Source organism: Otolemur garnettii, unplaced genomic scaffold, assembly GCF_000181295.1.
Source record: "Otolemur garnettii isolate 467f Iridium unplaced genomic scaffold, OtoGar3 scaffold00033, whole genome shotgun sequence".
Lineage (NCBI taxonomy): Eukaryota > Metazoa > Chordata > Mammalia > Primates > Galagidae > Otolemur > Otolemur garnettii.
The window spans coordinates 9,723,833-9,749,703 of record NW_003852428.1 but is presented as its reverse complement, the minus strand read 5'-3'; the positions used below and the strand labels follow the sequence as shown (position 1 = coordinate 9,749,703).

The 25,871-nt window shown below is 44.6% G+C and overlaps 1 protein-coding gene across 2 annotated transcripts in view; it reads right to left on the bottom strand.

Moving 5' to 3' along the window:
* Positions 1 to 25,871, bottom strand: part of RETREG1 (reticulophagy regulator 1) — a 146,993-nt gene that overhangs the window by 41,675 nt on the left and 79,447 nt on the right. The window contains exon 1 of one of the 2 annotated variants that reach the window (XM_012805019.2): positions 20,302 to 20,383. The exons of the other annotated variant lie outside the window; for it this stretch is intronic. Coding sequence (XP_012660473.1) covers positions 20,302 to 20,348 — 47 coding nt within the window. The 5' untranslated portion in view covers positions 20,349 to 20,383. Of the gene's footprint in view, positions 1 to 20,301; positions 20,384 to 25,871 lie in introns of those variants that run through there. 2 annotated transcript variants of the gene reach the window in all.

Sequence of the window (25,871 nt, the reverse complement as noted above, 5' to 3'; positions counted from 1 at the left end):
AACTACAACCAAAAAATAGCTGGCTGTTCTGGTGGGGGCCTGTAGTCCCTGCTACTTGGGAGGCTGAGGTAAGAGAATTGCTTAAGCCCAAGAGTTGGAGGTTGCTGTGAGCTGTGATGCCCAGCACTCAACCCAGGGTAAAAGCTTGAGACTCTGTCACAAAAAGAAAAAAAATAAGTCTAAAGTTAAGTAGGTACAGTTACTCAGACACACGACTTAGAAAAAAATAATCAGAAGCTGAGTTCCGAAGATCAGAGCATGTGGGAGCCTCTTAGAAGCCAAGCGATGAGCTATATTGTTAGAAATTCCAGATTTTTAAAGAACTGCAAAGTTGAAATATTGAAAATATTATCAGTGATACTATTTCAGCATTTTTATTAAACCCTAACAGCATAAAAGGCTAATTCTCTGACAGTTCTACTATTGCAGCCCATGAATTTTACCTTGTTTTCTTCCTAAACTCCCATTACCATGTCTTGACTCTCTGAATGTGACTGTGGTTGAACTTAGCTGCTGGTTAAGAACCAACTATATCCCTGAAACCTGCGTCTCAATGTTACAGGACATTTACCTGATTAGTGCTGTAACCGATGAATCATTTATTACTACCATGAAATATTTACCAATACAGATGGTCCCCGACTTATGATGGTTCAACTTACAATGATTTGAAAGCAAAACACTTTCTGTAGAAATCCCAGTTTGAATGCTGACCTTTTCCGAGCTAGTGCCATGTGGTGGGACAGATACCACCTCTAGGTGCCGGCCAAGTGCCCAGCTCCTAGTCAGCCCTGCAAGCACGAGGGTAGACAAATGGCACCCTACCGTAGACTGTGTGGCCAATTTATTTTGAACCCCTGTAAGATGACACAGTGGTCCTTGACCTTTTTAGCACCAGAGACTGGTTTCATGGAAGATGCTTTTTCCACAGACAGAAGTAGGGGCTGGGGGATGGTTTCAGGATGATTCAAGCTTATCACATTTGTGCACTTTATTTCTATTATGATTACATTGCACTATATAATGAAATAATTTATGTGGCACACCACAGTGCAGATCAATGGGAGCTCTCAGCTTGTTTTCCTGCAACTAGAAGGCCCCAGCACTAGCATCAGCACCTGAGCTCCACCTCTGATCACCAGACCTTAGATTCTCCTAAGGATACACAACCTGGATCCCTCATGTGCACAGTTTACAGTAGGGTTCAGTTCCCATGAGAATCTAATGCAACTGCTTATCTGTTCCAGAGCTCACGTGGCGATGTGAGTGATGGGAGTGGCTGTAAATACAGATGAAGCTTTGCTCCCTTGCCTGGCACCAGTCCACAGGGACCGCAGAGCTAGTGCAAATGTTTGGAGAGCGCATTAAGGTAGGTGAGGCTAACCCATGCTGAATGACAAGGTAGGTGTATCAGTGCATTTTCAATTTACAATATTTCCAACTTCTGATGGGTTTACTGGGCTGTAACCCTGTGGTAGGTCCAGGAGCATCCGTACTTTCTTCAAGCACTTTAAAATTGCTTGCTCCACCCCCTTTGGGTATACCTGTGGTGACTTCTAAAACTCACAAGGACAAAAAAAGAAAACACAATTTTCTAAAATTCACGAGGATGGCACAGATGAAACCAGAGTGTAGCTGCACGATTGACAAGTGTTCCCACTGAGGTCCTACCCAGATGACACCTTCTATCCTGCTGGGACTAAGGTCCTAAAGATTCTCACACCATTGCTGACCTGAAATCTCTACTGAACATCCAGAAGTTAAGGATTCACAGAACACAGATGTGGGAGAGACCCACTGGGTCACTGAGGCTATCACCAGGATTTTCAGATGCTGAAATGCAGCCCAGCAAAGTTAATTGATCCACTGGTGACAAAGCCAAGAGTGTCCTTGAGGCTGACTATCCCTTGGCTGAAGGATCATTCTCTCCAACAGAGCTTACACATTCCAGGAAAAGCCCACATAACCTGATACTCTCATATTTTAAATTTTCTTGTATTCACACTCTTGCAAAATATGTGTGCATTTAATTTTAGTAATATAGTTTAAATGAAAATTTTGCTTTCCTCTGCAATTTAATCAAATACTATGGCCTAAGAAAATCACTGCCATTTCAAAGCTAAGTGTCCGTGTTCCTAATGCCAGTTTCCTCTTCATACAATCCTTGCTGAGTTTTGTTTTGTTGCTTTCTGTGTCGTCTACAGCAGCTTTGACTGAAGCTCTGTAACTTTCCATCTGAGACACTTGGAGGGACCCTCCTGCTCTTGGTGATTACAGGACAATATTAGCAATAAGTGGCCAAATGCAGGTGCTATAGAGACAGATTGTGTCTTCATATCCCTTCCCACTTTTGTCAAGTAACAGAAACCTCCGTTTCCAGCTGTATGCATGGCCTTCCAGAAGAAATACTGTATTTCTCGGCATTTTGGGAGCCAAGTGAAGCCTTGTGATCTAGTTCTATGATTAAGGGGATGTCAGCTGAAACATTAAGCTGCTCTAGGAACCTTTTGTAAAGGACACTTGGTGCATCCCCTTTACCTAATCCACTTTCCCTGCTGGCTGGGATGCAGAAGTGATGGCTGGATCCCCAGAAGCCATCTTAGGCATCAGGTAACTTATACAATGGAGGCCAAGCATGGCAGAGCCCATAAAAGCAGCAACCTGAGGGTGTCATTGAGGGTGTCAACAGCCCTGGACTTGTCTTACTTCTGAACTTTCAGGTCATAGAGAAAGATATATCATTTCTATCACTATTATTTTAAGACTTCATTACTCAGACCGGAACCTAACCCTAACTATTTTCCCAAAAGTATAAGCAACAATCATTAAAATAAAACCCATTAAAACAAAAAGCACACTGGACTTCCATCTTACATCACACTGTGAGATCAATCTCAGTGTGTGAGAAAAAAGGCCAGATTCCCTCTCCTGCCTGTCGACAACCTCTAAGAAGTCAGTAGTTTGTCTGCTGCTGTTGTCTTTAAGGTGTGTGTTCTTGAGAAGACATAGGATAATTAGATTGCAAAGGTGACAATTCACATAAGCAGAACTCAGAACCCCACTAAGACAATAGCTCTGCTCAAAGATGTAAAGGGCTCCTGCAGAAGAGTGATTAAATCCACTCTGCAGGACCACAAGGGGGATAGGAAATCATGGGAGAACAGGGTGCTCAAGGTGTCCAAGCCCAGAATAAACCTGTTCAAGAATTCTAGAGGCGACTCCCTCGGTGCCTTGGGACTGGCCTGGGCGCTTCATGCCTTTGGGGAGATGACTGGTAAAAGACGTGTTGGTTGAAACAATGGGAGGAAGGAAACTGAAGCAAACCTACCACCCGTCCACTGAGGAGTATAGGAATTCCTTCTCCTCCCTTCCATATCCTATCCAAGACTTCCAAAGTCACAGAATTTGCTTCCTACAAGAATCCAGAGTATGTGTTATACACTGCGAGAAAATGGAATAACAGTATGGAACTGATTTCAAACCCAGTATATTTCTGGAACAAAGTAAACAAAGACATTTTTCTACTTAGATCAAACCACAAAACAAAAAAAAATTAAAAGCATCCAATGGGCATACATGTCCAGGGTATAAATGACGCCGTGTGTTAATGATGATCTGGTGAATGATCACTCCATCAACCACCCTACACAGAGAGAGACGGTACCCTCCTCCCTGGATTTCTGGCTGACAGAATCAGACTGAGACTTGTCAAAGCAATATTAACTGTCTTCCCCAAAATGTTACGTGCTTCTAAACCTTAATATGTAAAAGATACAACCGCCAAACCAGCAAGAGTGTCTCAGGTTTAACTGGGGAAGGCAATGAACTGGGGCCTCAAGGCAGCCCCAGACTCAGGGCCTTAGAAACTCAGAGGTGTGCTGGATCCACCTGGAAACAGTGGCCTGGATAATCAGGACAGCCAGCAGGCAACTTTTTCAGCTGCTTCTTGGAATGATTAGATCAGACTTACCCCAATTCCCCATTTTATCTTTCTGCCTTTTTTAAAGCTTAGTACATCAAGTGTTTTCCTCAAAGTTCTTTTCATCCCAAAATAATCCAGAACTTTCTAACCAGCACACTTAGCCTCTGAAGTTTCCCCCTCCCCAGCTCTCCCATCAGCCTCCTCTATCCTTTTTCTGGAAATATCACTGTGGTCCTGCTATTTTCCAGTCAGCCCTGAACAGTCCCCAGTTGCTCCTCTTGTCCTGGTATAACTATTAACAACCCCCTTTTACATTTCTCCATGTCCCCATCTAGGCCACGAATATATCACCTATACCCCTAATTGTCAGAACTTCCCTTTTGTTCATTTGTGTTGCAATGTCATCCCCCGACTGTCACATAATCTGTTATAGTCTTGGTTGGGAACAGCAAATGGTGCCACATCTTTGCCATAGACCGTTCATTGTGATCAAATGCCTCTCACACCTTCCCTGCCTGCTCCTCCCCATACCTGCTGCCAGACCCTGTTATGGGTGAACTGTGCCTCCCTCAAAGCATCTGCGGAAAGCTCAACAACCTGGAAAGCTCAACTACCTGGAAAGCTCAACACCATGGTCCGGACAAAGCAGTGGGCAGCCACCCAAGGGAAGCTGGATTGGGAAGCCCAGCCAGCCCAGTGGAAATGAAAGGTCAGGAGTGGAGGACAAAGACTTGTAGAAGATACAGATGGAAGAGAATGTGAGGAAGGACAGAAATACCAAGGAAGAGTCGGAAAATAGTGAGAGAGAGGAAGAGGCTACCCGGGAGCACAGTAAAAGATTCGGGAGCTGTAGGAGACCCCTGAAAAGAAGCACCTAAGGGAACGGGGAAGGGACTGGGCTCTCGTTAAAGAGCACGAGAGCACATAGCACGTAAGGGCACGGGAGAATACACACCACTGCTTGGTGGTCTCCACACCTGTGGGGTAAATACCCACGGGATCACGTCTATAAATAGCCATGGGAGAAGTTAGCGGAGGCTCCGACAGACTGCCTGCTGCACCTGTGAGGCGCTCCAGCACCTCTTACCTGACTGAGACAATGGGCTCCCCGGCATCTATGGGGAGCCAGCCCCCAAGCAGGCTTGTACAGCAATTTGCATTCTGGCAGTTTTATGGGCCAGGGCCAGCGACCTAGCGTCCCAGGTCCAACAGGGAGCCTCCAAGGACGTGTTCCTGTGCCAGCTGGATTCTGTCATCTCTGTGGTAGCATATTTTACATCCTGACTTTCTGATCAAATATATTTCTGAACAATCTTTCATTGTATATTGCAAATTTTTAAGTTATGATATTTAGGAATGCATGACCATCTGAGTATACGTGACATAAAGTCTGCCATGACCAAGGAAGGGTGGGGTGACAGCAGGTGGGGAAGAAGAACCAGAAGAGGCAGGGAACTGAGGGTACAGGAATAGCCTCAGGACACACAGAGAGAAAGAGGAGGCCACTTGGCAATAGCGTGAAAACAGGGCAGGTGCTCAGGCCTCACACCTCACGTGAGAATCACCAGACCTGCGTTTCCTGAGACCCATTTCATTGCACTCAACATGGTGTCTACCAACTCTGCCTGTGGCTCCCTCTCAACAGTGCCAGAGGACCTGCGGGCCGCCTAGGACTGGTTCCATTCCCACTTATTTCTGCATTCCTCTGTCTTTAAGACACAGCGTCTACCCCTCTGATGTCAGGACAATTTCTTTATCTCTCTTCCTTCTTAGCCTTCCCCATTCCATAAAACCTCCACTGAGTTTAAACACTTCTAGAAACCAAATTCCCTAGGGGGCCAATATTACCAGTGACTCAAGCTTCCCTTTAGGAAACATCCCTGTTCTGAATAATCTCCCTGCCTGCGTTTTCTTATTTCAAGTTCTCTTCTGGTGCTACACAGTATGTATGTGTATTTCAGGGGTGAATTTCCTTGACAGAGAATCTTTGCTTCCAAGAAATTTAGAACAAACAGCCACAGCAGCGAAAGAAGTCTGGCGGGTCCCTCTCTGCTCTCAGCAAACATAAGGAAGTGGAAATTTTCTCAGTCCACAGTGGGGACAAAGGTCTTTAAGGATGGTAAAAGCAGCAGTGACTCAAAGGAGGGCGGCACACGGTGCGAAACAAACCACATCTCCTGTGTTTAAAAACACAGGGGCAATTATCTATAACCTGCTGTTTAACTACGGCTTATGTAATACTTTGGGTACATGTTGATCTTCCTTATTGCATTTTGCTCATGTGCACGTTAAATTTTTTTTCGTTCCTTGAATAGGAAATGATAAGATGTTCCTTGGCTATACCTTTACCCAGGGGTCTGTGGAGAAGCCAAATAGAACGGGAGACTTTTCGGCCTGACAGTCTTGTCATTTGATCATTATTTCCATGTTCCCCTTGAGGGTGTGGGTCGGGAGGCCGGGGCACCTCCTCTGGTCTCCCGTTCTCATTCGTCATATTGTGACACTGTGGACAGAGTGAGGCTTGGATAGAGATGAGTGATGTCCTCAGACACTGAAGGAACTTCTCTTCCAGGCCATGGGTGTAGAGGAATGCACTCTCAGGCCAACAGCCCACAGCCCCTGGGCGTTTGTGAGGAGGAACCATTTGCTACAAGAACAGCTGACCTGGTAAGTAGGAAGAAGACGGCCTCAGCTTCACAGACCTCATACCTGCTTCTTAGGAAGGGCAGGTCCTTCCAGTGACCTAATGGCTGTCATTTCCTTATTGCCTCTGTCACTTTCAGGGGATAAACACGTCTCCGAGAAGCATGGTTTATCACGTGTCCTCTCCGAAACATGGTCCATACGTCCTTCGGGACGCTGAGGGTTCCAAATGACACAGCAACTCGAAGGTGTTGTAGGGTGTGAGCAAAAGGCCAAAGTGACTCAGAAAAGTAGTGAGCTTTAAAAATAGAGTCAAAGAAACCCCAACCTGGAGTCCCAAAGAGCCAGAGAAGAGAAACTGAGTCCAGTGAGACTGCTGGTGTTAACGTCTGAGCTGCCGCCTCCACACCAATGCTTCAGGGATTTCGTCCACAATCCAGCAGTGCCCCTCTTCCCTGTACAAGAACTTCTTATATTTCAGCAAAAGTTTTATTTTGGAATAGTCTGGGGGTTACAGAAGGGTTACAACGGCAGCCCAGAGAGTTCCTGAGTCCCCCCACCCCATTTTCATATCCGACATGACCACGGTACATCTGTCAAGACTAAAACCAACATGGGCGCGTTACCGGGAAGGGAACCTACACGTCCTTGTGCTTCGCTAGTTTTTCCACTAACATCTTCTTTCCCCTCCAGGATCCCCCCAGGGCACCGCTCCACATTCAGTCATCCCGCCTATTCAGTCTCCCGTGACCTGTGAGGACTGCTCGGTCTTTCCTTGGTTTTCACAACTTAACGGTTTTGAGGAGTGTTTTGTAGCTCTCCCTCAATGCGGATTTGTCTGAATTAGGCTGAGTCTGGGTTTTAGGGATGAACACCCACGAGGTGAAGTGTCCTCCCATCTCATGATGTCGGGGAGTTCATGAGGTTCCCGTGGTGCTAACCCAATCACTTAGACTAAACAGCGTTTGCCAGGTTTCCCCACTGTGAAGTTACTGTTTTTCCCTTTCCACGCTCTGTTCTTTGAAAGCAAGTCACTAAATCCAACCCACTCTCACAGAGGACGAGTGGGTGGCCCATGCCACAAAACTCTTAACTCCTGAGCTGGGGGTATCGACACACAGTATTGGCGAGCCTTCCCTAATGAGGGCGTGTCTCCCCCCCACCCCACTTACTTAGTTGTTCAGTTATTTATACTGTAAGGATGGGCGTGTTTACCTTACACTTTGGGTGATAATCTGGTGCTACATTATTTATCGTGCTGCTCAAATTGTTCTCCGTATGACCTTGTTTTCACCTGCTCTCTGCCCTGCCAACTCCTTGGGCGATCTGGAAGGGCCACCTCTCTGCCTCAGTGGCCCCTTCCCTCTCAGCAGCGCTCCCCTCAACTTGCCCAGCCCTGCCCACCCTCTCCAGCTGAGCTGGCCCTCACCACAGAGCATCTAGTGTCAGCACCAGACAACAGGTCACGCCAAGACCAAGCACAGAAGTGTGGGGTGAGCTCACACGGCAGGGTAACAACTGTCTACGCTGCCCATGTGCACCCACCTGAAACACACTTGAGACAGGGTGACCCTTCTTGACACCCTGACCACACTCAGAGCAGTGAGGGACGTGTCCCGCTCCCAATGTGTTCTTAGGAAACCATGAACAATAACCCTCCGATTTTTCCCGTCACTTTGATAAAATCTCCAAGACTTCAACCAACTCCAGATTTCCTTTCTCTGTTGCCACGAGTCCTTACCTTTCATCTTTCTTTCCTATTTTGAGTATTAGAGGAAGCCCAAGCTTTAAAAATAGAAGGGAGACTTGGCTTCTTTATACGCACCTACTTTTAGATCAAACCATGGCAACCTCACACACACAGTTCATCATAAATTTTCATGGTGGAGTCGCACTGCCAGACACTGCTTTCAAGCTGCTTATTTATAACCCAGGTGAATTTTTTTCTATCAAACTTGGTTTTACTTTTTTTTTTTTTTTAAGAGATAATGAAATCACAACTGGGGTTAAAAACTATGAAGAACCAAAGCCCCTGTTGAAGACACCTCCCCACCCAGCCTCTGTGCCCATCACAAGCCACTGAAAGTTAAACATCACCTCAGTCCTAAATATAAGTGAAGAGAAAGAGACATGCTGTGTCAGAAACCACATGAGAGGCCAGGAAGTGACAAGTTTGCATCCCACCTGTGGAAAGATGCACAAGTGGGGACATTATGTTTACATATGTCCTCTGGGACGACTGGGTCCCCTTCCCCCATGAAAGCAAAGCTGGTTACGCGTGAGGCAACGGACAAGGAGTCCCTACCACCAATGGAAACAACAACTACACAGAATTACAAACCCTACGGGCAAAGGCGAGGCTCTTCTTGGGCAAGTCAGCTGGGAAACAGGCTTAGACAAATGAGGTGGTCCCTCCTCTGCCCTGCAGAGGGGCACAGGCAGCAACTGAGACAAAACGTGGGGTGGAGACTGAGCAAACACTGGGTTCTCTGCAGTTATTAGTCAGGGTTCTTCATGGAAAGAGAAAGATTTATTTTGAGGAATTGGCTCATATGATCATGGGGCTGGACAGCCTGACATCTGCAGGGTAGGTCAACGTGCTAGAAATCCCGGCAGAAGTTAACATCTTGAGTGTGAAGGCAAGTTGGAGACAGAATTCCTTCCTGTCTGGGGATCTCAGTCTTTGCACTTAAGGCCTTTGAGGAGGATAGCATGCCTGACTCAAACCCTTCTGATTTAATGAGGTTAATCACATCTATAAAATACATCTAGACTGGCATTTGACCAACCAACCAGGTACCATAACCTGGCCAGCTTGACACATAAATTTAACCATCCCATCAGGGAAACCTCCCAATGTTCATGAGGGCCATCACTCCATGATTCAACATATCCAATGGTTCAAAGTGATTCTGTAGAAAAATATTTTGCTTCCAAGAATAACCAATCAATCTTGATCTACAGGCATGCGGTTGAGCAGACAACAAAACCTCAAGCCTCGTTTGTTCAATCATCACATACTCACTGGGAGCAAGGTCTGTGCAATCCCGCATGGTGTAACAAGTCATAAGACCAGCTCCTGCCCGTGTCAGCAGCCTCCGTTAGGAGCAGGGCAGAGCAGGAAAGCCTTAGACTCCACTCTCAGAGGTTCCCTTGTGCAATACACGGGGAAATGTGGACCCAAGAAGAGACATCCCAGGAATAATTACAGAAGTCCCAAGTAAGGAGCGAAATTGCATATTCCAGAAATAGGGTCTGAAACCTAAGAAACTAGGATTGTAGTTAAGAAGAGAGAGAGAGGAGTCAGGTCCCAGATTTTAATTTTGTTTAACGAACTCATCTCAGTGACTATGAGTCAGACGCTGTTCTGACATTTGTTTCTATATTAATCCATTTAACCATCAATACCAACCCTGTTAGGAAGGGACTGTTATTACCTCCACGGTGTGATGAACAGCCAGGCCCCACTTCATCAATGAAGGACTTACTCTGCCAGCCGTGGGAGCACCCCAGAGGAAGCCTCACGGCCCTCAGCCCCTCTTTGGGTACTATCCTCACTTAAGCAAACTGCCTCTCGGATGCCACACTTCCTTCCAGGGCCAGCCAGTGACTGACCAGCACAGGGGTGCAAAAGAGTGGCACTGGTCCAATTTGGGGTGACTCTGCATGGAACCCGCTGCGGCCTTTGTTGGGACGGCGTCACAGTCCAGCCTCTCCCTCTGCCCTCTACTGCCTCCTCTTCTTCCCTTGCCTGCGGGTGATCCTAAGAACACCCCCCCCCCATTAAATTTATTACTCTCCAACTACTCAGAATCTTGGGAGAGCTTAGACATGGGGACAGAGCACCTATGTCCCTTGGGCAAGGTCACAGGATGGTAAACAGGGGAGGTGGGATTTGAACCCAGGCCATTGTGCTCTAGGGTGGAGCTCCAACCCACCAAGCCAGGCTGCTCCTCCAGACCAACAGGGCCACCTTGGGCAGCGCTGTACAGGGCTGTGTGGAATGGAGATTTCACCTCACACATCCGAATTCAAGGCCAAGTTTCTCTGCTTTGCTCTACTTTACCAAATTTACCCCTCAAAAGGAAGATGTGGTCAGACATTGTGATGTGATCTTACAAAATCTATCATATACCAGGGCTGTGCATTCAATTTATTTTGAATAGAACAGTCCCAGGAAAGAAGGAACGGTTGAAATGAAATCAATGCTAGTTCAGGGGATCTTAGATGTCACAGAGGTTACCTGACAGAATTGTTTCAAATCATAATAAGAACAACAATAACAATTAAACAGAAGAATAAAAAAGATTACAGATTTCATGATTCTTTGAGTGTGGAGCCTCACACGTGAAAAGTCTACGTGTCTTTATAAATAGCCTTTCAGAAGTTTCTTCAGAAAGTAACATAGTAAGTTGCCGTGTGATGAACACTGATCAAAACAGTTGTTCACAGTTTACTACAATTTCCAGTGACTTTCATTTTTGAACTTTCTCTATTTCAACTTATTAGTGAAGACAATTTGTTCTAGGAAGTGTGTTAGACTCGAAAAGTGGCCCCTGTTTCAATAAACAGAGAGAACATACAGAGAGAGACAGAGAGAACAGGGAAAGCTGCATTCTAAAACTAATGTATTATGTAAAGAATAAGTAATTTTTACATATCCTAACGTAATTAAATTAGCTGGCAGTGAATTTACAGAGAGTATAATTAGTATTAATAGAAAAAGTGACTCTTTACATATATATTTCTAGAAGCCTATATATTCAAGGTGGCCAAAAGCTTTACTTGGACCTTGGCAATGGAAAGGGCATGGTCCTCATGTTCAAGGTCACATTTTGTTGGGCATATACTGCACTGGGAGTCACCAAAATGATCAGCTTTTGACTGCATGGGGACCAGCTTCTTCAGGAGCAAGAGAAGGAGCAGGGGTGCAGGAAGGCTGAGAGCAGGGCACACAGGACACGCTGTGGAGATGGAACCAAGAGGGAACACGCTCTCCACAGACAGACTGTGTGCACTAAGGGACAAGTGGAGGACAAGTGACTTCAAACCATTCACCTGAACACCATGCACTTCTCAAAAGCATGGTTTTAAAGAATATCTGACGGCCTAGGATCCTTGACATGTTAAAACAGGGATCGGGCTGAGCAAGGTAGCTCAGGCCTGTAATTCCACATTCTGGGAGGCCAAGGCAGGTGGATCTCCTGAGCTCAAGAGTTCAACACCAGCCGGAGCAAAGATGAGACCTGGTCTCTACTAAAAATAGAGAAAACTAGCCTGGTGTCATAGCAGGTGCCTGTAGTCCCTGCTGTTCGGGAGGCTAAGGCAAGAAGATCTCTTGAGCCTGAGAGTTTGAGGTTGTTGTGAGCTATGACGCCACAGCTCTCCACCCACGGTGACAGAGTAAGACTCTGTCTTAAAAACAAAACAAAACAAGAAACCAGGGATTAGAAAACTTTTCTGTAAAGGGCTGGATAGTGCATTTGGCTTTGCAGGCCATGTCGTCTTTCTTACTGATACTCAAGTCTACTGTTGCAACAGGAGAGGGCAAATGAGTGTAAGCCACAGTTTGTCTACTCCTGCATTAGACACACATCCGCACCACACACAGGCACACTTCATATAACTTATAAAAAATGTTATTTTGAAACAGATTAAAGCAAAAAAAAAAGAAAGAAAGAAAGAAAGAAAGAAACTATACATCCCCCAATCTTAATAGTGATAATCTCTATGATTCTTATTTTCTTTTGAGTATTTTGAAAAATTTTCTCACCTGTGTCTTCCTTTTATAATCAGACAAAATCTACAAATAAAAGATAAAGCCTAAGATTCTATCTTTTTAAAAACTGCAAATGCAAACAAAGCCTAGGATTCTGTGTTTCTGTGTCTTGTCATTAATCACACATTTTTATTAAGATTATTTAATACAAAAATACTTACAAGTAAGGTCATCCTTAAGTCATTTCTAAAAGACAAAAATAAAAATAAGCTGTGGTTGTATTTCCTAGACCTGGAGAGCATCTCCAGAGTGTGAGGAATGGGGAAAGTTGTTTTTTATTGCACTGGCTATGTCTCTGGAAAAGATTGCATCTTGAATTAGCAGCTTGACTGTTTTCGGTACAGATAAATATTGTGTTGCTAGGACTGAAAGTGCCCTGCCACGTGGGTCACCCTGTCATATAATTAGCTTCTTATCATATCAGGTGCAAATCAAACCAGCAGCACTCGCTGTTAATGTGGTAATTTAACAAATAAGAAACACGGTTTTCATATACCAACATCTGATTGAATATCATCACCATCCAGGTCACTCTGTATCACTGCGGAATGACAAGCTGCGCCTCAGGGAAGTTCTTGCTCTCTCAGCTAGTTTGGCCTAACTCCTACCATCCCTAATTGCATTATTCATGTTTTCTCAGTCCAACCCTGTGAGCCACGGGGAATGGGAGAGTGACATTTAACGTGAGATGTCCTTTTGGTGCATAAATAGTATGCCCAGCCTCTCCCATTTGGGTTCATCTTGCATGGTCATAATTAGGTTAATTTTTAGACTCTCTGTTTTAATCCATAGCAAGTCAAGTCTAGGCAAAGCCTAATGTCGCTTTGCCCAAAGAGTTAGGCCCTTTGTTCTCCATATCATTCAATAACATTCTCTCTGGCCCAAGACGCCAGGGCAGCATTACAGCCCCACTTCCCCTTCTCTCCTCTGTTACTTCTTCTTCTCCCTTCCCAGGTGTTGATCTGGATACACACCCTATAAGCCCAACTCTAACCCACCATTCACTTCTGCAAAACAAACCCTGGCTACTGGCTATAGGCTAATCCACTGCTCAATGCAATTGTAACCCTTTCCCTAAACAGTCAGTGTCTCTGGCATCCAGTCCTCTCACCGTGCATGTGTTTCCAGGGGCATTTCTGCCAGGTTGACTTGCAGAGCCAGCCTGCCTGGGGTCTGATGCTGGTTTTACCACCTATTGGCTGTGCCAATAGGTACGTTACTCAACCTCTCTGTGCCTGCTTCCTCATCCCTAAAATGGGGATAATAACAGTACTTCATATAGTTGCTGTGAAGATTTAATGTATAGGTATGTAAAGTGGATTAAGTAAATTACCGAATTGGATGAAGTAGATTGGATGAGAATGTAACGATATGCAACACATAATATAGTTCTCAGCATGCTGAGAGTTTCGCTGATGTGTCTGCTCTCAAAAATGCCCAAGAGATAAAGAGATCTGATCTCATATGCTTCTTATCGCTTTCTCCAATCACAGTGATCTTTCCTTTCTCCGACTTTCATTAGAATTTCAACATAAGAAATGAATGAATGAATTAAAGAATGGAAGGCGGTCAGGAAGGAGGGGAAATGGAAGGGTGGAAAGGAACTATTTCTTAGATTTCTTAATATTTCATTTTGGGTCCCTCACTACTGCTGGCCAGTTCACTCCTTGATGACAGATAATAATCATAGCAGCTAACGTGTGCTTCCTCTGCACCCCACTCTTGATGTTAACTGTTTTACATAATCCTTACGATGTCTGGAAGAAGGTGTTCCCTCTCATTTCACAGAAGATCATGATACTGAGCGAGGCAAAGTACATATCTTGCCCGAGGTCACAGAGATCGTCAGTGGCTGAGCTGGGCTGTTTTTCTTCCCTTGAATCCTTCATTGCTCACAGTACAGTTCTAGACTCATCATAGACACTTATTAATGACATAGTCTAGTTAAACAACTGACTCATTTAACAACTACATACTGTTGCCAACTGCAGGCCAGGCACCGGGAGAGCAGAGATTAGAAATGGTCCCTGTCATCACCAAGTGTAAGTCCAGTGGGGAACACAGACAAATCAACAAGCAATTACAAAGCAACATGACAAAGGCTATTAGGACAAGAAGGTACAGAGTGATGTGGAAATCCACAAAATGAGTCCAGGAGACAGACAGCCTTGGCCCTGGGGGTCTGGCAGCTGCAAGGAATGGACACCATGGTGATGTTAAAGGTTAAAGATGTGCCGGGCTGGGGAGCAAATTCCAGGCAGAGGCGAGCAGACACCTGACACATCTGAGGACCTGAGAAGGGGGGTGGCTAGACAGAGAGGGAAAGAGGGGAGTGACTGCTCACCAGGCATTCATGAAACTGAGGTTTATGTAACAAGTTAGCCTGTGGCCATCACCAAGTTTGGCTTGTCTTTCACAGCACTCACAAGGAGGAAACTAATTAAGAAGGTTTCGGTACCCTTCCTCAAATTGCAAGGTTCCCTACACCAGTATTAGTTGGGTGAGGTGCTTGGAGGTGCTGGCCAGATCTCCTTGGCCCTGGACCCTTGCTTAAATGACAGACACAGGAAGGCAGGCTCGGGAGGGCACATACTGAGATTAAACAACAGCTCCTGGTATCCAGCGGAGACCCACTGATATCAAATGTTAATAGCTTATATTTCACCCACATGTGTGGGGACTGAAGTACTCCATGTGTTGCATGATTTTCTTAAACATCCAAGGTCTCATCTTAACTTAACTTGCTAATGTTCAGAAGGATTCTCTGTTCGCTTTTGCCCATTTTGTTACTTCACCTTGAATCTTCTGAAAATAATACAGGAAAAGACTAATTACCAGGTAATTGCTTTAGTCTTTTCCTGTATTATTTTAGTATTTAGTATTTACAAAGTATGCCTCAAGAAATTTTCACGAACCACCTGTACATGTAGGTTACTGTGTGAATTCCCCACAGTTTAGTCTTAGAAAAGCAGGCTGGGCTCCTTCAGTGCTTCTCGGTGTCTTTGTTTTATCAACTATGAGAACTCCTGTACCCGAGGGCATATAAGGGTGACAGCAAAATGTAAAACAATAACAACTTTGAAGAGAGATAATTTAGAAGAATTACCATTTCCCACAAAATAAGTTGCATATCCCAATGTAGATAGCAACATAAACTTATACCATATGCTATCAGGTGGCACGCTGGAAAGATCTGAAGAAAACCCTTGTAGGAAGATGTCCAATCCTCCATTCTAGACTTGAGAGATGGAGGGAATCTGCAAAGGACTGAATCGCACACTTTAGCAATTGATAAGATAAACCCAAACTCTGAGTTATCTAAGATTCTCTTAACTGCTTGACCCAAGATTCTAACCACTGCCCCTTCCCTCCTCATGTCCCTGGAGAAGCGCCAAGTTTCATTCAAGTGGAGAGGAAGCACGTCCTCAAACAGACCAACCCAGCGTTCTCTAGGCCTAAGCATTTCTCAGCTACTGCTCTGGAATGAAGAACAACTTTCTGTGGTTAACAAGCAGGGGTCTGACAGGGCGTCCCCAAGTGATTATAGTGATAATTCACACCTCGATGGGTTCTGAAATGTGAATGGCCCACAACATCATCCAGGGTTCTTGGTGGCAAATAAGATTGACGGCTCTGACTGGTTTAAGCAGAGAAGGAATTCACTACAGGGTAGCCCAGGGAATTTCTAGAAGGCTGGAGGACCAGGTCCTAAATGTTACTCAAATCACATCACAGAACGGCTCCACCAGAAATACCAAAGGAAGTAGGGGTGCAGCTCATTGAAGGCTGCTTATTCTGGAACCTTCCTCACTGCAGTTGTGGATGTACTGACCACTACCCTGGCCAGAATGTGTCCCCTTAAGCCTGCTTCCTCCATCAACAGGTTCTAAGCAAAGCCTGGCGAGAATGCATCTGGTTGGTGGAGTCTGGAGTTTCGTGCTTACACACAACTTTCAAGGGAGGCTGGGGAAGTGAGCTCAGCTCCTACTTTGAAAAATCATGGACGCCTAAGTCAGAAAATTCCCCATCCTGCGAAAGGCTTTCAAAGCCTCTGAGCAACCAAAAAGAACAACGTCTTTCCCTACATCCACTGATTTACATGGATGAACATTTTACCAACAACAGCAACAACAAACCCCCAGCATCACAGTGTGTGCACAGCAGTTAAGACTTCAATCATGTGTGAGAACCACTCTTGTCCACACTTACTCTCACAACTGAGATAGACATTACCCACTGATTTGAGCCGTGTGAACAGATTTGAGGGGGTGTCCCCAAGGTTATCGCCCCACAGCTGCAGAGAGCTGTGCACTTGTCCAGCCTCTCTGCTGACTGAGGATGTATAGAGCGGGGCTGAGGAGAGAGATTACCAAGCTTATTTCAGTCGACTTTATCAAGGCGAGGCAATCATGTGATAATGTGTGAATGAACCAGAAGGGGTAGCCTGGGCATTTCTGTGCTCTTATCAACATTCACACTTCAGTTCCTGCCAACTGCCATCTTCCTCTTCTGAGTCTTCACTGGCTATTTTTCACGTGAGACTCCCAGAATGGTTATCTTATTAATTTGCTGAGAGCAGAAGCCCCCTCAGAACTATATTTTGAACCAGAGATGCCAAATTCGATAATAGATCCCTGCCAAACTTTGAAAGGAAACATTTTCTGCTACCATTTTTCTTCTTCTGTTAAATAACGGTCTCTTTTAGGGAAGCCAGACCACTCATTCCTTCTTCAAGTACTTTTACTGAGCATTTACTAAGTGACAAGCACCAAGGAAAGCCCTGGAGATCCAGGGATAGAGAAGAGAGACACGTGGTCTCATGGAGCTCCTAGGGTGGCAAAGAAGCTGGACATAAAATAAGTGAAAACACAAATAAATATTCAAAGACCTATTTTGTTAAGAGGAACAAGAAGTAGCTATGAAAAGTTAGACTCCTAAAACAGTGGATTTTAAACCAAAATGCCTGTATTATCTTTCTTGTTCTTTGTACTCCCTCTCAAATACATTTATATGGTATACAGTATATGCTTTATAAACATACAAACATATTTTCAGTCGGCTCATTCCTGTCTTGTCCAGCTGGCGTCAATCCTTGCAAGTTCTGAGCTCTCTCCTTGATCTCAGCAATGCCAAGTGCAGAGAGAATCCTTCTCAAGATAAGAGTTGGACCCACCACACACAGGCTGCCACAGGTGTGCAGAAGAGCCCCCTGCCACATGCACCTGCCGTGTAGAATACCACACAGGAACACACAAACCAAGAGTCTGGAGAGTTCTTTTATCTCCTTTGGAGCCTCCCTACCCACCCACTTAACTTCTCTTGCTCACAATGGACCGTCCAAATGAATGCCAGGATGGACTAGAATTTCTAGGCCAGCTTTCACTAAGGAAGAACCCTTCCTATTCCCAGGGCTGGCCCTGTAGTCAGGGAGCCTGCTGGTTTATTCCCAGAGAGAAGCTGTCACAAAATGCCCTGAAGCTGGACAGCATTGGTAAAAACCCAAACTTACTCCTTATTTCAGCAAACATGAAGAACCCAATTATCCACAGGGGCAATGAGACTGACAAGGTTGTTCCTCACTATGAGCGGATCAACTCACAGACATGAACTGCCAACCTGGCTCACCCCCTGGACTCGGACATGCCAACATCTCAACACAGTTTTTAACTCCTCCTGCAAGGAGCCACCAAGAGACACAAGGACAGAAGACAAACATACATCTCCCATTTCATTTTCTCAACACTCTGACATTTGTTCCCTTGTCCAATACACTATGAAACACTAACTCCACAGACGTGTCCAATTGCATCGGATGGAAAAATCACGAATCATCGTGGGGTGGGACAGTTGTTTGCCAAAAGACCGGAAATCCGAGCAAAGTGCTGATGGCACCAAAGTAAACGAATGCCTGAGATCATGTTTTTACAAATTAAAATTAGGGTTGGAATGTTTTACAAACGAATGAGCTTCAGAGTTCCTCTTTGACTCCTGTGGGAACATTCTGGCAGATTAAAATAACGTTATTTGCTTGAGGGCCATCAGAGGAGAGCGCCCGGTGAGGGGAAGAACACACTCTAGGGCCAAGGACGGCTCTGCACCGCGTCTTATGCCACCGTAGTCCTGAGATGGCAGGAGCTACCTACACTGAAGGTTCACTGACAACCAGCTTCCCATCCCTCTCTTCCTCTGGACAACCCCATCCGTTCTGTCTCTCACCTTCCAAGGATGAGCGTCAATGTGCACCAGCTGTGCCAATCAAAGAGCTCTCTGTTCTCAAGCCTTTCCAAGGGCCAGGCTCTGTGCCAACCACCAATAGGTTTCCGTGAGCTTTAATCTGCGCCACAACCTCCCAAATTAAATAGTATTTTCCACATATTAAAAGAGAAGAAATGAGGCTTTAAGGGTTTGTGACTTGTCCAGGGTCGCATACCTGTTAAGAGAGGGAGGAGCTGGCTTGAAATCCCAGGTCGAGGCTTGGAGCACACACTGGGAATGACTCCTGGCTGCTGCCAGTGGATGGCACCAAGGCACCGGGGCCCAGAGAGGCTGCCAGCTGCCGAAAGGGGCAGCAGCTACAAGACGCCTGGCAGTGGGAATGGGCCCCGTGTGGTGTGTGGATTCAGCCACCGATCCAACAAAGCCTTAAGTTCTTTAAAGGGAAGGATGGGCGGTGGGCAGGAGAAAGAGAGTCTGCCCCATTCCCAGACATGGTGGCCTTCACCCACGAGCAGAGAGTGACATCCCTGCCGGGGCCCGCTCTCATCCTACACCCAAGGTCCATAGCTTTCGGAGGAAATATCATGCCAATGAAGCCCACCTGATGTCAATTCTCAAGTATGATCAGAGAACCACAAGATTTTAGGAGGGGAGCATCAGCTTAGCCCAGTCACTCTATTTTACTGTGGCTGCATAAGAGAAATGATGTCCTCAAGGTCAAACACCAAGGTCAGGAAGGGTCCCCAACCAGACCAAGATTTCCAGAGGTACATTGTAGCCCTGAGCCTTGGAGAAAACCCAGAAACTTAAGTCTCTACTGCACACCACCCACCACAGCTAAAGCAGATGGAACCTGGCTCTGACTCTGGAGACCAAGCCATCACCCTCAGGGAACACAAATGAAGAGCCAGATTTGGACAAAAGGAGCCTGTGATGTGACTGTTCCAGGCAGCTGCAGGATTAGTGCTCACTCCTGGCTCCCCTAGAGTCTTGCTCTGAACTAGCAAGTGATTTTGAATCAGGGGGGTTTTAATTTCTCAAATAAAAAGAAGATAATAGATGACAATAGTGGTGATCACAAAAATGACCCAAATATTACCCTTTATTAAGTGTAGACAGTCAGGATCTCATTTAATCCTCCCCAAAGCTCTGTGATGGTGTTTCTATTACTACACCTGTTGTAGAGATTAGCCTGGTAAGGCACAGAGGAGTCTGAATTCAAGTCTGTCTACACTAGCGGTTCTCAACCTTCCTAATGCCACGACCCTTTTATATAGTTCCTCATGCTGTGGTGACCCCCAACCATAAAATTATTTTCATTGCTACTTCATAACTGTAATTTTGCTACTGTTATGAATCATAATGTAAATATCTGATATGCAGGAGAACCCCAAAGGGGTCCTAACACACAGGTTGAGGACTGCTGGTCTACACCATGACGACCCCATCTCCCAGTGCAGCCACTGACCTCCTGAGACATTGTGTACCTTGGCGGGAGGTGGCAGACATAACCTTAGAATTAGGAAGAAGGAAAGCACTCTATTCAGAAGAGTAACACTGAGGGTCATTTGTAAGATTATGTTACAGAATAGCTTTGCATTCCAAGACTTTGCAGAGGTGACCAAATTGTCTCTTCGGACATAAAGATCACATATCAACCCAAGAAGCCTCAAAGAACTCTGCTTTAGAAACCATTTCCCTATGAAGAGCCAGAATATTTCATTTCTAGATGGCCAGGTACCTCCACAAAGGGTGACACCCAAAGCAGGAAGGAGGGTCTGACTTCATGGCCTGTTCAAAAGAGCCTGGAGGAATAAACAAGTTAAATTTGCTTCTGCACTCATGTGCTCTGACCAGAAGCCAGCAGGGAAAGTCCTTAGAATTCAGTGACTAATCAGATGATGGGCCATGAAACACACCCCTGCATGTCATCAGAGTCCAGGCATTTGCACCAGGAATCCAGAAATAAGCTGTCACCATAGGGACGTGTGCCCTCTGGAAATAATTTCCAGAACATGTTTCGTAATCTAGGGCTGGGACTGAGCCAGCCAGGAGACAAGGAAAGGTCAAAACAGCCCCTCATCCTGCCCGGTGCAGCCTCCCCTCCTGCCGCCCTCACGAGCTACTCCACGCTCTGCTACCACATCTGATCCTTGATGTCCTTTCCAGTCAGCCACCAGGAAAGCCAACGATCCCACACCCAGGTCCTGCCGTCTCCCACTGCTGCTGTCGGCAGACCTGCGCACTTGTCAGAAGCTGTTCTAGTTTATTCGCCAGACACTTCCATGTCAAATAATTACCAGTACCCAATTCCCTAGTTATTAAATATGACTAAATTGAATGGCATGTTTTAAAGTAACTTTTCTCTTTAAATGTTGCCTCAGCATAGAAAATGAGAGAATGACATTTTTTAAATGAATAGGTAAAAATGTTTCCCGAAGAAAGTGCATTCTCTGGTAAGATTCTACAATGTAAAGCTATGGTTATGTTACTGATATTCTTGAGAGCTTTCTGATTAGGATAAAGCATTTGGCAGCCAATAAGAATACAGATATTAAGTGAGTAAATTTAACCAAAACAGTGCTTTTGGAACTCCTTTTAATGGATATCTGGGAATCCAATGTGAATTTCTTAATCTAAGCCTGGATCCCCCAACTAAAAATTACCCACAAAGCAGGTTTTACACAGCAGTTTTACTTCCTAAGGCAATAATCTCTGTCCTAATGATGCGGTTGAAGCACTTGTAGATTTCTTAATAGCAAATCAATTACCCTCATCAGCCTTGTTTTTTGAGCTCAGTCACTGTAAAGTCAATAATTAATAAAACTTGGAAAGAACACAGTGTACTTGCCTATGGGGAGAACCGGTGAAGCTTGCCTAAGAGCTCGGGAAGGAAGAGAGGGTTAAAAAATAGATTCATTTCCACCATGAATTCAGTTATTTGCAGCAAGGATCTTGAAAACTGAGAATCCCAAGCCCTTGGATTCTGTCCTTTTCAGGAAATTCACACATGTACCAGTACACGATTCATTTCATCACTGGAAGGAAAATCAAATCTTACAGGAAAAGATAGAGAGTTATTTATGAGTCACTTGAACTAATGGCTGATTTTACAAACGGGACAGGATGGAGAGAGAACCGTGTGCCTTTCCACACTAACACAAGAGCCAGGCACTCAGCCGGCCTTAGAGTGTCCGTCCTCCAAAGACCCAAACAGGAAAGGACGGGTGTCCCTCACTCCAACCAGAGGCTTCCCAAGGACCTGACCACAGGAGGCAACATAAAGGGAGATGCAAAGCCTTCTGGGAAGGCATGTTCAATGGCTGGCTCATTTGTCCCAGGCATCTTTTCAGCTGTGTCTATGTAAACTATGGGACTTGGGGAGTAGAACAGTTGTGGGTAATTCAGACCATCTGGGGTGGAGGGAGCAGGGATTCAGTCAATTGACAAGTATCTTTTTTTTTTTTTTTTGAGATAGAGTCTCACCAAGTTGCCCTCAGGAGAGTGCCGTGGCGTCGCAGCTCACAGCAACCCCAAATTCTCAGGCTCAAGCAATTCTCTTGCCTCAGCCTCCCAAGTAGTTGGGACTACAGGCACCCGCCACAAGCCCTGGCTATTTTTTTTTGTTGCCGTTGTCATTATTTAGCAGGCCCAGGCCAGGTTTGAACCCGCCAGCCCCAGTGTATGTGGCTGGCACCCTAACCACTGAGTAGAGGTGCCGAGTCAAGTATTTATTGTTCACAACTATGCTTGGTCTCTGCACTGGGAGGGCCACCACCTTGATCCCTGCACTGCCCCTGAGCTTAGAGGAGACAAGACTAATATTCACATATTTTGTTATATTCAGTGTTAGGGTTATGTTTGTGCTCCTCCAAATTTCATACACTGGAACCTAATAGTCAATGTGACAGTATTAAAAAGATGGGCTCTTAGAGAAGCTATTAAATCAGAAGGGCAAACCCTCAGGAATGGGATTATCTCCTTGAAAAAGAGGTTGAGGGGAGGTGCCTGTCCCTGCCGCCACATGAGGACACAGCAAGGCAGAGCCATCTGTGAGGAACCAGCCTTTACCAGCCACTGACTCTACTGGTGCCTTGACTGTAGATTTCTCAATCTCTAGAACTGTGAGCAATAAAAAATTACCCAATCTCAGGTATATTGTTAATGCAGCCAGAATGCACTAAGACAATGAGCTGAAGAAACAGCCTCAATTTCACACTTGATTTTGCCCTTAGAAATATAGATGTAATTAGAGTTCTTTGAGGATTCTCCATACATCTTTCCAAATAGGTTTTACTAGTTTGTAGACCCACCAACACTGTAAAAGTGTTCCCTTCTCTCCATATTCATACAAGTATCTGCAACTTTGGGATTTTGTGATGTGGGCTAATCTTACTGGGGATAAGTGACATCTCAGAGTGGTTTGATTTGCATTTCTGATGATGAGCATTTTTTCATGTTTGTTAGCCATTTGTCTGACTTCCCCAGAGAAGGTCAGTTCACATCTCTTGCCTAGCGATCAAGCCTTTGTCAGATTCATAGTATGCATCCTAGTTATCAAGCCTTTGTCAGATTCGTAATATGCAAGTGTCTTTTCCCGTTCTGAAGATTGTCTTTTGGCTTCGACTGTTGTATCCTTAGCTGTGCTGAAGCTTTTCAGTTTAATTAAGTCCCATTTGTTGATTTTTGTTGTTACTGCAATTGCCACGGAAGTCTTCTTCATAAAATCTTTTCCTAGGCCAACATCTTCAAGAGTTCTCATTTGGCCCTGAAACCCCACTACTAAGCAAATATCTACTCAGAATTAAAAAAATCATTTTATCATAAGGACCTATGCAGTGGATTGTTGGCAACTGCCAAGATGTGGAGACAACCAAAATGTCCATCAACTCAGGAATGGATTAACAAACTACAGTATATGTATACCATGGAATACTATTCACCCATAAAAAAGATAGTGACATCACATCTTTTGTATTAAGCTGGATAGAGTTGAAACACATTCTTCTCAGTAAAGTATCACAGAATGGAAAAGCAAATATCCAGTGTACTCAATACTAATACCAAGCCAGTAGACAAACTAATTCATGCCCACATAGGAAAAGGACTCATTTCAATTCAAGTTGTGGGGAGGGGAAGCAAGGGAGGAGGGTTTGGTGTGCTCGCACTGAATGGGCCCAGTGTAGTAGTGTCTTGCACACCTTTTGGGTGCAGGACACAACTACTAACAAATTCAAGTATTGTGATTTGCTTGTTTGTACCCTCAAACTAATCTAAAATTAAGAAAAATACAGACATAAAGAAATAACCTCTGAGTTTAACAATAAGAACTAATCTATAGGAGTATGGTTGAACAACTAAAAGGGAGGTTTTAAGTCTTATTTCCTAAGGATAATTACTTAGGGGGGCAATGATGCAATTATTTTATTAATAATTGTGTGCAGGTCCACTTTGTTCTATGGCCGAGCGCAGAAAGGTGTGGAGTTTGAAATCTAACCTTATTAAGGTAGATTGTACAGAGAATAAACTGTATCCATTTAAAGCAAAAAAGCTGGTGAGTTTTGACAGATGTTTACATTTGTGAAACGACCATCACAAGTTAAGATTCACACTTTTTCACAGCCGCTGCAAAAAAGACACCCACCCACCTTCCTCACTGCAGGAGCCTCTGCAGCTCTGGGCAACCACCTTTCCACTTTCTCTCTCTACAGACTGGACTAGGCAGGTGCTTTAAGGGCACTAGGGGAAAAAATGCAAAAAAAAAACCCCAAAACCCCACCTGACTTCTGCCTGCAGCTGTTCAGCTGAGGGGAGGTTAGAGCACTTGCATAGCTCATTTAGCTCATTTACATACAGCAGCAGCAGGTGACGGGGCTTTTGAAAATGAGAAGAGAGTCCATAGAACCTGTTTTCCTCCAACAAACCACCCCACCCCTTTTTGGTTTTTGTTTTAAAGACATGCAAACACAAAGGCTCAAAGCCATCCCCGAAGAGTTAATCTCAGCTCATAATTCAGATCCCCATTACCCATTCTCCTACCATGAATGTACAAGGCATCTTTTAAAAACAATGAAAATAATGCATTATTCTCAAGAGCCAAAGGGCCTTTTAACCATCTTGACTAAAGGGAATAGGTGCCACACAGCACGCATGACACTGACACCTCAGCAGTATAAGAGTTTGTCAGAACTAGCTCTGGAATTATCTGTGCACAGTCTGATGAAATTCCTGGTTAATACGACAGTGCCTGCCTCTGCATTAGTGTTGATGGCTGGGCCCCATCTGCTTTACTTTAAACAGCTTTACTGATGTATGACTAACCTACAGTGCAGTGTGCATAGCTGAAGTCCATTATTTGGTAACTTTGGACCTAGCTATGCAGCCATGAATCCATCATCGGAATCAATATAATGAACAGCTCCACACCTCCTGAAGTTTTCTGTTTTTAATGTTTCCCTGCACCCTCCACTCACAAGGCAAAGACTAGTCTGCCTTCTCAATACAGATTGGTTTGCATTTTAAAAATTTCATATAAATGCAATCAGACAATATGCACTCTTTTCTCTGGCTTCTTTGATCCACCATAATGATTTTGAGGTTCATTCATAGTGCTTGGTAGCAATAATTCACTCCTTCTTACTGTTGAGCAGTGTTCCCTTGCATGAATAAACCACGATTTATCTATCCACTTGTTCACAGTTTGGGGCTAGGATAAATAAAGCTGCTATGATCATTCACGTGTGTGGACACACACTTTCACTTCTCTTAGGTAAATACCTAGGCGTAGAAGTGCTTGAAATGCATGGTAGGTATATGTTTATCTGCTTAAAAGAACTGCCTAATTGTTTTGGGAAAGGGTTGGACCATTCGATATTCATTCCTGCCAGGAACATTTAATAGTTCTGATTGCTCTGTGTCCTCATTAGCACTTGGTACTGCCAGTCTTTTTTTCAGTTTGGCCATTCAAATAGGTGTCGTATTATCTCACTGAGGTTATAATTTACGGTTTTACTGACTAATAATGTGGAGTCTTTTCGTCTGTTCATCTTCTTTGGGGAAGGGTCCAATCTCTTAAACTTTTTTATTCAATAGTTTATTAAATTTTATAGTTCCTTATATATCCCAGTTACAAGGGTTTTTTAAATCAAATACATGACCCAAAAATATTTACTCCCAATTTATGCCTTGACTTTTCATTCCCTTAACCATGTCTATTTAGGAGCAAAAGTTTTCATCTTGATCCTGTCCAGTTTTTCAAATATTTTTATGTGCAGATGCATATATGAGTACTTAAGGGAAGAGTCATATCTT